Genomic DNA, 13332 nt, shown 5'->3' on the forward strand with positions numbered 1-13332 from the left:
TGACTGGACAGATCTCAAACCGTACACATGTACCCCCTCTGGGATCCCCTCCTGTTCAGCATGTTAGTTATCCACCTATTCAGCCTGCTAGCTGTCCTCCGGCAACACGTCCTTCTTCTGCGTCTCAAATTCCAGACGGCTCTATTCCAGGCGAGGACACTCTAAATCGACCGTTTCCTAATGCACGGAGATCTTGTCCAGCTAAACCCTCTCGCTTATCTCTTATAGATGAAACCATCTTGTGTGGAGATGAGATGCTCGAAGACATGTTTAAAGAAGACCCTGGCAACATACCTGACAGTTGGGTTACAGACGATGATGAGGAAACTGGTTCTGATGCAGAGGTCCCTCCGGATATTGATGATGTTCAATCTCGAGGGTATGATGAATAATTTTGGGCTCCTCTTATTGATAAACATCTTGGTGGTTCAGATGCGCCCGAGCTTATGGCGGGCATATCAGTACCCAAGACCGCACCTCACATCATCCACTGCACAACAGGTGACGCTTTTGATCACACCGTCCTAGTTTCAGGGGAACTACCACCATACTGCAAACCTGAGCTTGGATCATCTTCGTCAGATGTACCCCCCAGACTTGTACACCTGTGCAGAGTCGTAGTTGTCCCCCTGTACACAGCCGTAACTGCCCGCCGCCCCCCCGTGGTTCTGCCTCCGCAGGTGCTTCTCGTACTCGTGCTCATCAAGACCAGATCCGGCCTCCCACCCCACCTTCGCGAGAGACCAGGCCTTTGTCAGAGATCAGCGACGAGGAGTTCGATGTCCCGCCCCTGTTTGATGACACATTGTATGAAGCTGAAGATGTCCCTAATTTGGATATCGACGATGATGAACCATATGTTGGAAAATTGTATGCCTCAAAACAAGACTGTCAGATCGGAATTGCCATCTATGCAATAAAGGAACAGTTTCATTTCAGGCAGACCAGAACCAGCAGGCATTCCTTTGTCCTCAGTTGCCATGACACTCGTTGTGACTGGAGAATCCTTGCGAAGGAGCTCACGACCTGCGGCTACTACACTATTAATAAGTGCCAGCTAAACCACACATGCGACATGGACACTCGCAGACTTTACAAGAAGCGTGCTACAGCAAAGGTGTTGGGACATATCTATCGCTCCAAATATGGAGATCCCACTGATGCACCCAAAGCTGTCCAACTTCAGCAGCTTATCCTGGAAGATCTCCGCGTTTCTGCTTCGTACATGAAATGCCACCGTGCTAAAGGGATTGCACTAGACCTCACTCATGGTAATGCGGAGGAATCGTTCCTTAACATTGCTGACTATTTTGAGAGGCTGAAAGCAACTAATCCCGACACCATCACTGCTATTGAAACCGAGATTGATGATGACGGGGCTACACGTTTCCTGTACGCTTTTCTAGCATTTGGTGCATCAATCAAAGGTTTCCGCCGCCTCAGGCCTGTTCTAATTATTGATGGAACCCACTTGTCTGGAAAATATAAAGGCGTACTCCTCACTGCTAGTAGTCAAGACGGTAACTTCCAAGTCTTCCCTCTCGCCTTCACTGTGGTTGATGGAGAAACAGAAGAGGCCTGGACTTGGTTCCTTAGCAAGGTTGAAAGGATCATTGCTGACGCAAACACGCTCACCATCATCTCTGATCGCCATGCCTCCATTGTCAAGGCCAAAAGCCTGGTTTTTCCTAAAGCACATCATGGAGCCTGCATTGTTCACCTTATGCGGAATGTGGTCTCCCGCTACAAAAGCAAGGGGCTTGCAAAGATGGTGTGCGAAGCTGCATTCTCATTCCGCCGTTCAGATTTTGATAAGAACTTCGACAAAATCAAGATAGCTAATGCTGCCTGCTTCAAATACCTCGAAGACATCGGAACGGCGAAATGGACACGTACTTATTTTCAAGGAAACCGTTACAATCTCCTCACCAGCAACGTTGCAGAGCAGCTGAACAATGCTATCTCGAAATCTAGAGCTTCTCCAATTGTTGAGATGTTCATGTTCATCCAACGGATGCTAACAAGGTGGTTCTCAGCTAGGAGGACAAAATCATCAAAACATAGGGGTCTTGTCACCCCAGAGGTGGATAAGGTCATTCAGACACACATCCGACTTACCAAAGGCAGCAAGATCTATCCATCTAGGGACTGGAGCTTTTCAGTTAGGGGCCTTTTCGGGCACGGTAACACTGTCCACTTGGATACAAAGGCTTGTACATGCCAGGTCTTTCAGAAGCTCAAGATACCATGTGGCCATGCACTTCTTGCCGCTGACTCTGTTGGTCTCCCCTACAACCAATTAGTTGGTGAGTTCTATAAAACAAAGTACTGGATCGAGACATATGCTGGTGTCATCTACCCAGAAGCTCCAGTAGGCGACCACTCCATCCCTCCAGAGATTGCTGATCTGACTATTTACCCTCCAAAAACTCGTCGCCCTTCTGGAAGACCTCGTGAATGCCGAATCCCGTCAACTGGCGAGATACCGGTAACTCATCAGTTCTTAATCTCAATGACTAACTATATTACATTATTCAATTTGTTTGTTACTTACTAAATTACTTGCTTAACTCAGCCTGCCAAGAAAACCAAAACTGTTCCAAACAAGTGTACTCGTTGCGGAGGAACTGGTCACAACCGAACCCGCTGCATCGTTCCACTCTGACTCCGGTGAATCTTATATCCAAGTGATGTACCTTTTGGATAGCAAATTCACCAAGGATCAGTTCTGATTTGCTATCTTTTTTGGCTTATTGCATACATGTCAAAAACAATTCAAACATGTAATCGCTTTTAACTTTCCCATGCCATAAACTTGTACTGGCTGTGGTAATATCTATTTTGTCTTTTGTCGGATAAAACAGCTTCTACATATCTTGTCATCTGTTTACATCGTCACCCCCTGTACATATGTACTACACTTACAGGATACAAGGCTTACAACAAGCAGTACATATGTACGCCTATAGATAGCAACATACCAAATCTAAAGGGCCTAAAAAACAAAAAGCCCAATAGCCCATCTGCATTTCCGACCCGAACGAACATCCTAATTACCTAGAATTGTCAAAACGCCACCGTTTTCAGAAAGTCTTCGGAAAAAACTCACCAACAATGCGGGGGAAATTCCCGATGTTAGGTTAACGCCTCTTCTCCGATAGGAAAAACACGAGTGGCAGAGACAGAAACGCTATGGGAGAAAATATTAGGGGTTTTCCGACATACTGCAGGTGCGGAGCTCGCGTTTCACGATTTACCTCCAAAACGATCAGCAATCCCGGCCGTCTGTTTCACAAATGCCCCTACGGCGATGAGGTTATTTTTATCAACTGAATCATCTTCATCAGCCGTGGGACCAGATCCACACCCCCTATTACTTATTTATATTATGTGTTTCATTCTTACACTTCTCTCTTAAGTTACTCCGACTGATGATTTTATTTCTTTCGATTCTGTAGAACAATCGATACCATCTATTCAAATGGACAGATGTATCCATGGTCGAAGAGATTGAGGATATCAAGGACCGTTTGGACACTATTCAAACTTGATCTTTAGCCACTGCTAAGGATTTAGAAGCTTGCCAATCGGAAATTGATTCACTCAAATCAGAAACTCGTTGTTCGTATAGCAAGGCTGAGGGTGCGGCCAAGGAGCTGAGCGTTTTCCAGGATGAAATACAAGACGTCAAAATGGAAATTAAATCCTTCAAGAACCTGTTTGTCTGTCTCATTGTGCTGGCCCTGTGCTACTGGTTCTTAATGTAACAGGGGAAACCTACCAGTTATGTATATCTATTAGAGTCTCTAGGCATTATGTCAACTTCCCCCTGTGAGTACCAACTCTTAAACCTAACATGTATCACTTAATGACTCTATGCTTCACCGCATATCTATTAGATTCTCTATGCAAAATGTATTAGCATTTTCTGTGTCTTGGTTAAGTTACCAACACCACCAGTTTGAAGTCTTTTTTAACAACCACCAATGTGGCAGATCATCCACCTTACTTGACCTTTTACACCAAATTCTACTGACCAGTTAGCTTGGCCTTTCCACCAACTCCGAGTGACCTTTGACAGCCTACAAACTGGAGTTGAAACTTACTTGTACTGTTGTTTTACCGTACACGGGGAGTGGTTAATTTGTGTACAAGCGTGTGTTTGTCCTGAACCGACGCTAAACGCGTGTACAACGGGACCTTCGTACACGCTAGCTCGCTCATGAAAGAAGCATAACTCCTTCATTACATATCAAAAGCATAATTAAGTTTAAGTTTAACATTTTCTTCCTTAAAACAACAAACACAAACCAAATGGTTTACAATTAGCCGACATTAAAACCCAAACAACCCCCCGACTATCATACATCCCAAAAAAAATCCCTAACATCCATTAAAATACTTAGCTGCCACCATCATTACCCATGTACAGGGGTACTATCCAGTCCTTGTACACATCCATCGCATACTGCTTCCTGAAAATGTCAACCAACTCATCTGTGAGGTCTTCTACATCAGGCTCATACACCCCAGTCGCCGCCAACTCCATATACTTCATCGCCACAGGACCACAATCCCCACTCCTTGTATTCTGGTAACCATCGTTCATCAACAGAACACCAAAGGGTTCAACACCACGCACACCAAGAAACTGTGCTGGGCAAACCTTCCTCACCAGGTAAGGCAGCATCTTCGCAATAGGAGTCATTATTTTCATCACCTCCTCCATTTTCCTAAGCCTGCGATCAGGATCATACACCAACACACTCCACTCTTTGATGCCCACCTGCAAGCCCACCCAGTGATCTGTCCCCCAAAACATCGGGGTATAGAACTTATCCACATGCACTCCAAGTTTCTTCCCCTCCTTAGTTAGATAAGCTGCAAGCTTCGGGTCAGAAAAAACCCTGCTTTTGTAAGTAGCCGCATTAAAGGCCCTGGCTTTCAAGCTGAATTGTTCAATGAACCATGGAGCCACAAACAAAGCCTTGTTGGTTTTCAAAACCTCTGCATGCCTCTGCCCAATGTAGTCCACCAACACTTCCATATGCTGGTTGACAAAAAAACAAATTCAATCATAAACCAACAAACTAAACAAAAAACTCTCTAACAAAAACACTAACAAACCTTGCTTGTCACCCATTTTTGTGGAGTTGCCAAGTCCAAGAAAAACTGGTTGTCAAGATTATAATCACCAGCGCCAAGATGCAAGCTTTCAACCAAAACAGGGAAAACATTATAAGATGACAGGACCCCCGCAGGAAAAAAATTGTACCAGAAAAAAAAACTTACACTTTCGGATCCGACGTCAACACTTTCTCAAAGTAGCCAAAGTCGATGTCTACCACACTTGGCACAATCTAGTCTAACGTATACGGGGCCTTAGCCAACAACAACGACGCCATGTTTGCCTCCAACTCAAGGGGCTTGTGCTTCTCACTTTTGGGACCAGGGGACAAATCACTCAAATCTGTCACCATCCTGCGACTACCCTCATCACCTTTCCCAGGTGTTCCATGATCTTTCACACACAGACTACTCTTAAGCTCAGCTTCATCCTCTACTTTTGTTGCATCTTCTTGTACGGGACATACTTCATCTGCCACCTGCTTGCATAATTAACAAATAAATACGGCTTCCGTAATCTACTGTTCAGCCTGAAGGCTGTACACCGGAAAAACAATAGTACACATACCTCTGTTTGCGTCACTTCCTCAGAAACATAAGCACCGTCTACTCCTTCAGAATCCAGACCACAAGATTCCTGTTTTCGAAAACCCAACAAGGGACAAGTGCTCACTTAATGTTTTACACAACTCTTTACTAAACATGCATCAATACACAGACAACTATAATGGTTTACCAGTGCAGTTTCTGCTTTCCCTCGCTTTACATCAACATCACTAGGCTCCCTCTGCTCCGTAACCTAACAGCAACACCATTAAAACATGCTTTAAATCAATTCAACTACAACAGCTTGCAGTGTACGCATCCGAAAACGAGGACACCAACCCAAAGCTTTAATTTACCTCCTTCGTACTTGAACCATCACAAACCAGGACACCAGAACCATCAACATCAGCTGGCTCCCCCACCTCCGTAACCTAGCAGCAACACCATAAAAACATGCTTGTAATCAATCGACTTCAAATGCTTCCAGTGTACGCATCTCAACAAGTACCACAAGCCCAAGCTTTAATTTACCTTATCCACACTTGAACCATCATCAAGCAGGACACCAGATCCATCGCCACCACCATACTCGTCAAATAACACATTAACAAGCTTGTCTAGACAGTCAGCATCCTGCATATCCACATACTTTTAAGTCAGTTCCCCATTTATCATTAACTGTTAAGGCATTATTAACTTACTTTCTCCCCAGCCACATAGTACGTTGAGCTAGTTGTTGCCCGGTACAGTACACCTCCATGATGGTCCGAAACTCCTTCCTCTACCCACTGCCTTGGGACACCATCTCCTTCTTTCAAAGGTACAAGTATAGGGGGATGTTCATCAGACGAACTCCCATCTTCATCCACCAGTTCATTCTCAGCTTCCTTCACACTACCCTCATCATCCTCACTCCCACTCTCTTCTTTGGAGTCACCACTGCTAGCGCCATCCGCACCATCACCCTCTACTTTGGGATCCCCACTAACTGACTCTAGTTCATCTGACCCTGTATGCCCACCATGCTCATCAGAATTGATTCCTTCCCCAGCAACACTATCAGCTTTGGACTGCCTACTACCTGACGCTGGTGCATCTGCATCATTTTCCCCGCCAAGTTCATCAACATTGGTACCCTCCTCAACCAAACTATCAGCTATTCTCTCCCCACTTCCGCCTGTCTCAGTTTGCCCACCATATTCATAACGATTGCCTCCACCTTCCTGGTCTGGTAAACCCAAATCAAACGCGTCAGTTTCCCCACCCGGTTGTCCCTCATCTCCATTCACCTGCTCGTCCTCATCAGAAGAACTATCCGTCACAGGCTCAGGTTCTCTGCTCTTTCTCTTTTTCTTTAACACCTTACCACTGCTCAACAACTCCTTCCTCGGTGTAACACCTTTCCTCTTCCGCTTGCCCAACTGTCTTTTCATTCTTTCAACCACTTTTTCAAGATGCACAACCCTTGCTTCAATAGCATCATAACGGTCATCACCCACCAATGCTGGGCGCCTAAAATAACCACTAACCCTTTTTTGCTTCAGAACTGGGCCTGCAACAGCACCTCCTCGCGTACTAACCTCGGACCTCTTCCTTTTCTTTACCTCTTTTGCTTCTGTTGCCAACTCATGATCATATAATGTCTCCTCAGCATCCCCACCACGCCAAAGCCCCTTTGTGAACCTACGCCCACCCTTAATCGACTCAGCAATATAGTCCACCCTACGGTCAGCTATCTCATCATCCCATTTCCCCCAGCCATCTGGTTTATCAGCTCCAATCTCCATCATCGGCTGAACGAGAAGCTACATAGTGGAAAGAGGAAATTGCTCAAAACTTATAAGAACCAACAACGAACCAAAAAAACATACACCTATTTACTGGTACACAAAAAACAGTCACAAAAAATACAACTGTTGAAGTGTACACACGTACAGTTCACAAGCATAACGTACACCGTCAGCTGCAGGTTACAAAAAAAATTAAAAAATACCTCAGGGGCGTGTTCAGCATCAAGCACGTCAGTTAGGGTCATCCCATAGTGCTTCTGTACTCGGTTTGCATCCTTAAGCTTCAGCTCATCTGTACCAGCAAGCCTAGCCAGCAACTCAGGAATCATCTCATACGCAACCAACTGAAAAGCAAGGGGGAATCCAGCCATTTTCTTCGTCTTCTGCCTAAGCTTGCCGCAAAAGTCTCCGTTTGGGTCATCGCATCTGCCCATAACCCGCTTCGCTGGTATCATCGTGCTCACAGTCCAAAAGAAGGACTCCCTTCCCCATTGGAATGCCAAAAAATCCTTCAGGCGCTCAACCAGCTTCACGTTCTTCAGACTGGGCCGCACCGGGTGTGTAGACGGAGTTAGCACCCCGTCAACAATGATGATTAAACAAAGCCTAAAACGCCGGCTGCGGGAAATGGTGGTATCCTCAGTTACCATCTTCACGATGTCCGGGATTGTGATGTCGCGTTTACCGTCAAACAACTTATCCCAATAAGCATAATCATCTTCGCTGTAGGTGGGCTGGCAATCAGGGATATATCCCTCCTCAAACTCTCCACACGGCCCACCATCGAAAACCTCCACGGGTTGCCGCCAAAAACCGGCCAAACTTCGTAGCGCTTCTTCGTTACCACCTGCCTAACCAACATCCCATGGATCATCACAGAAGCGTAGCTGCACCTTCTTATAGGCAGGTCATACAACTTCCCAAAGCAAGACCCCATCAGCCTGTCATGCTCCGGAGTGCCCTGCAGTACGTTCTTCACCACCACCAAGTACTCGAGCGTTGAGTACACATTCAAGCGCCTGCTTGGGAATCTATCAGTAGCGAAAAGCCGCTCCGGCAGCCTCAGGTCTTCTTCACCGTTTTCTTCTGCAAAATAGAGAGCCAACAATAAAATAAGCACTCGTTTGCACAGAAAAAAACATACACACATCACAATCGCACTCCTACACCGTTTAATCGGCACTCGGGATTAGGGCCACTAATCAAATGAAAAGGGAATACAAATCGGGAACTATACGCAGGCGTGGATGGGGCACGATGGTACAGTAGACGGCTAAACTGAAGAAGTCAGAAAAAAAGAGAAAAAAACCCTAGAAATCCGTTAACTAAATTGCCAGTTAGGGTAAGGAGAACTCACCTCCAACATGCTCTTTCCATGGACGTCTCTTCCTCGCCGTCATTACAGCCTCTTACGCCGTCACACAGCGGAAATCTCGGTTTAAGGTTGCGGAAGGGCCTGCGTCTGTACCGATTTCAGTCGTCGCAATTTTTACCGTCTCTCTCCTCGTTTTTTTTCCGTCAATTACCAGATCCAGACAAACCATTAAAATTAAAAAGGATAAGAAATAAATCAGTTTAGCCCACGGGATTTGAAATTCAAAAAAGAAAACAGATGGCAACTAGTGGGCGTAACCGAACTCTTCTAGTTTGGCAAAAAGTGTCCGAGTAGCCCAAAGTGACCCAAAGAGGTGTCCAAAGTCATAAAGTGACCCATTATGCAAATTTCTCCTATTTGTAGCAAATAAAATACGTTATTGAGAAATGTTAATACAAAAAGGATTTTTTTTTCTTTATAGAACGAATACGAATAAAGCAAAAAGCTAAAATTGCAAACTGTGTGTCATAAAGGATCGCATAAATGTAAAGAAAAAGAGGTCGTCATCTTGAATTTTTCTATGGAATAAAGTCATTTTTAATTCTGTGTAGGTTGCATTTTCATGAAATAGTAATGGACAAGATGTGATTTTTCATATAAAAAAAAAAGAAAAAGTAAGAAAATTCAAAAAAAATTGGAAGAATATGTAAGGGGTAGTGAATAATAATGGTAGGGAATAGGGATAAAGTAGGACCCAAGAGGACAGCTAAAAAGAAAGAGACGTTCACATGACTGTCTCTTTCATATCCCCCATTATTTTTCAATGTGTAGAAATCATACCGCAGTTTAATTGTAATAGGTATTAATCTCCACAAAAGGAGTACGTCTGAAACTTTTTAAACGTCCACTGACAAATCTTACACGTTGTGAAGATTGGAAAGCACTGCTTAACATGATACTTTTATTTTGTCTAAATACGGTAATATGCCTAATATATATGTATACATTTTTATTAAAGAGTAAGTATATATATTTACGTGGTGTTCACCCTAGAGACTATTCTGTGTGGTACATTACCCAAGGGGACATTCATCATCATCAGCTTCCAATCTATCATTGGTTCACAATCACAACAAAATGTATTACAATGACAAGCATGATGCGTACCAACTACCAAGTGCTTCCGTCACAAGTGGAAGATGACCAATTGTTCCGAGTCCTGGAGATTTAAGTACAAACTAGCCAGTATCTCAGTTTCCCAAGTATCTTAGTGATTCTCACAAACAACACAAGCAGCCAGGAAACAATGACCTGTGTCCGATAAGGTACAGTTTGAAGTCGTTTTATTGGCCAACATCGTTACGTTGCAGTGCATGTTCTCTTAGTCGATGAAGTTTCCGTGCTGGTGGACATATCAGTCCATGTTTTTTCAGACCACTCGAAAAACAGAGCAAATTTCCCAAATCTTGAAGATTTACATATAAACAGCAGGGAATGGAGCACGCTGATTTTTCCAGAAGCTCACTAATAATACTAACGATCAAAGTGAGTCTTTTTTTATACACACTAAAACAAACTCACTTCTGTTAGTTTTCAAAGATCAAACCAATATTACAACACTCTCTCGTGTGTGAACTAAACAGAAGAGTTTAGACAAGCGATGCCATTCTCTTTGTACAACAACAGCTCTTAGGTACATGAATGCAATGGAAGTTTGGTCCCTTTGGGACAGTTAAAGGTCTTTTCTCCCCTGAAGCAACAGAAGGTTTTTTGACGATTGCACCTTCCGTAGATTCTCCATTCATCACCGAGGTGGTTTCCTCCATGGTTACAACTCTTTTGCTTCCCACTTGCTTCTTTGTACCTGATGCAACAACCCTGAGGAAAATGCACAACATTTTCAGATCACATGAAGATGAAAAAGGTAACTGTTGTTTAAAGGTGAAAAAACTCGTTTGTGCGACTCTCTACCTCTTGCAGTTCACCAAATCGCCAGAGGCATCGTTTCTAACAAGTGCTCTAATATGCTTTGACCTAAAATTTGTGTTCTTCTCCAGCTGCAGTTGACATTTACTCAAAATTATTATGTCACAAAATGTAAAAAGAAAAAAAATCCCACGATGAACAGATATGGATGCTTTGGTAACTAAGAACTTACTCGAACTGGCTCATGTTTTGGACCCAAGTTTTCACCATGGAAGCCGAGAATGTTTGTAGTTTCTTCTTCTTCGACGAGAACAAGTTGTGGTTTGTTCTCCATGTTTGATTCCTTGAGGATACTTCTTTCCTGGAAACATGTAATTGTTCTTCCATCAAAGGAAAAAAAAACAAACAAGAGTTGCATACTACTGCTATACCATACATCGGTTCTTAGTCTGAAAGGCTTTGGAATCGTGAGCTTAGGCTTTGTATTATACTTGACGCGGGTATTATTAGCCGAAACAGTCTTGCCATTAAAACAGTTATCCGCTATTATTGTCATCGCCTGGTTCAGTAGAAAGCACATCAGCAACACTTAATACATACCATAACATACGAGAAATCAAAGTATACACAAAGAGAAACTGAGCTACCTTTTGAGTGGTTTCGCAAGTCTCTTTATTGCCAAAGACTTTCCTGCGAGGTTTTCAGACAAGACAACAGAAAGAATATCTATCTCGTGAAGATGGGAGGAAAACATAATCCTAAGCTAAAGCAAATAAACAACATTTTCCACACCTGTCTGAAGAGTTTTCCTTGTCATCCCTTTGTTTTGCATTTGTAACATTTTCGTTGTCATCACACTCCAAAGGTAATGCATTTTCCTTTCCTTCAATATGAAGTTGCTTTGATGTATGTAGTCCACTCTCCTTTACTGAAGCAGGATCTTCTCTGGCTTGGGGTTGATCGTCTATGTTAGTCTTCAATCTAACCAGCTTCTTTGGGGAAGCAAACACCAAAGACTTAGCAACAACTACTCTGTTTTCCAACGCTCTAGTAGTAGTAGATGCAGCTCTCGGATCCTGAACGCTCCTAAAACCAGCTGGACTCTTATGCGTTTGCTTCTTTCGCTCAGTTAATGCCTTGTTTGTGGATACTTCTTTTGGTCTCATAGTGCAACCATTAGGCTTGTGAGGAATAGATGAGATCATAGCCAATCTAGAGACGCGTGATCTTGAAGGCTTTGCAGGAACCGTGTCGGGGCATTTAGGATCAACACTGTAATAACAATGTAACGTTAAATACACACACACTACAGTGATAAAAAACACACGTCTCAAGGTTGTAGTTTCATGTACCTGAAGTCCTTTCTGTACAGAGCTTTACGAAGACGAACACTTGGACTCCTCGCTGCCATTACCTAGTAATGTTCATCAACATCAAAGTTCTTAATCTTGAGATGAATCTCTTAATAGAAATCAACTCAAAGGCAGATAAAAGAAAGGTTTGATTTTTTTTTTTTGGCAGCTGACCCGAAGAACGAATCTTTTGTAGATGGCTTCCGAATCCATAAACTCTTCATGTTTCTGATCACATCCTAATACACACATTATCACCATGATGAAGCCAAAAGGGGATCAAATCGAGAAAAAGATGTTCACTGAAACCCTAATTTAGCAATTTTCAGACCGATTACTATAATAAACCAAAAGGATCTATGAAACATTTGTGACAAAAGGAGAGCGGTTGAGATGCTAACCGACTCTGGAACAGAACCAGTAACGATCGTCTCCTTCTGGGAGATGATGGTCTGGGGAGGTAAGGTCAACAAACTTGGGTGCTTGTATCGTCTCGTAGAAGTCTTCTTCCTTGAACTCCTCCACTATCATATGCTCGATTTCCTCCATTAACACCAACTATAGTTTTTTTTTTTTTGCACAGAGAGAGAGAGAGAGAGGAGAGCAGTGTCGTGGACCTCGTGGTTTACGAGCTCAGACACGAAGATGAAGCGTTCTTTCACAAAGTAGCCGTTAGGAGGAAAGAGGATTCTTTTTTTTTTTCCTTGTAAAAAATGGTCTCTTTATAGGGTTTTTTTCGTCAGTACAGGGGTCTTGATTTTTGAGCTCCAAACGCTTCGTTTCATTGTAGCAAAAGCTCTTCTGCATTACATAATGGGAAGACGACGTATTTCCCCACCATAACTATGGCATAGTAATAAATGTACACAAAGTTTCGAGGTCGTCCTAATTGCACACCATCAAAGTTTGACAACCATTTTCCACATAATAGGAAAGTTCGAACCTCGTTTCCACCTAATCTTTCTAAATCAAACTAATATCAACAAATGTCGGTTTAAAATTGGTTAAAGTTCCCTAAACCTAAGCTTAACCAATCGCTTACTTAACTAAACCAAAAACTACCCAATTATAACCCGATTAGAAAATAAAAACCCGATTAAACAACTAAACCAACCAACCCAGAACCCGATTAGAAACCCTAAATCACCAATCTGTCCTGAAGAACATATGTCGTCTTCCTCTCTCTCTTTCGATTGTGCTCCTCTGATTGTCTCTGATTGTGTTTAGTCTAGGTAATTTCGACATCTCTCTCTCTCTCTCTCTCTCTCTCTCTCTC

General features: G+C 43.2%; 2 protein-coding genes across 2 annotated transcripts; one reads left to right on the forward strand and one right to left on the reverse strand.

The window, feature by feature from the left end:
- The first annotated feature begins 446 nt into the window (after positions 1 to 446).
- LOC130498990 (uncharacterized) lies at positions 447 to 2665 on the forward strand. Its single transcript, XM_056992867.1, has 3 exons — positions 447 to 577; positions 640 to 2488; positions 2576 to 2665. Exons 1-3 carry the CDS (start codon positions 447 to 449, stop codon positions 2663 to 2665), a joined length of 2070 nt encoding a protein of 689 aa, XP_056848847.1.
- Positions 2666 to 10312: 7647 nt separating this feature from the next.
- On the reverse strand, positions 10313 to 12644 carry LOC108820598 (uncharacterized). Its single transcript, XM_056992262.1, has 9 exons — positions 12458 to 12644; positions 12231 to 12295; positions 12057 to 12118; positions 11497 to 11976; positions 11352 to 11394; positions 11141 to 11263; positions 10937 to 11065; positions 10750 to 10835; positions 10313 to 10656 (listed from the first exon to the last, which is right to left on the reverse strand). Exons 1-9 carry the CDS (start codon positions 12603 to 12605, stop codon positions 10428 to 10430), a joined length of 1365 nt encoding a protein of 454 aa, XP_056848242.1. The 5' UTR covers positions 12606 to 12644; the 3' UTR covers positions 10313 to 10427.
- Between the last annotated feature and the right edge of the window lie 688 nt (positions 12645 to 13332).

This window comes from Raphanus sativus, chromosome 8, assembly GCF_000801105.2.
Source record: "Raphanus sativus cultivar WK10039 chromosome 8, ASM80110v3, whole genome shotgun sequence".
In the NCBI taxonomy this organism is placed as follows: Eukaryota; Viridiplantae; Streptophyta; class Magnoliopsida; order Brassicales; family Brassicaceae; genus Raphanus; species Raphanus sativus.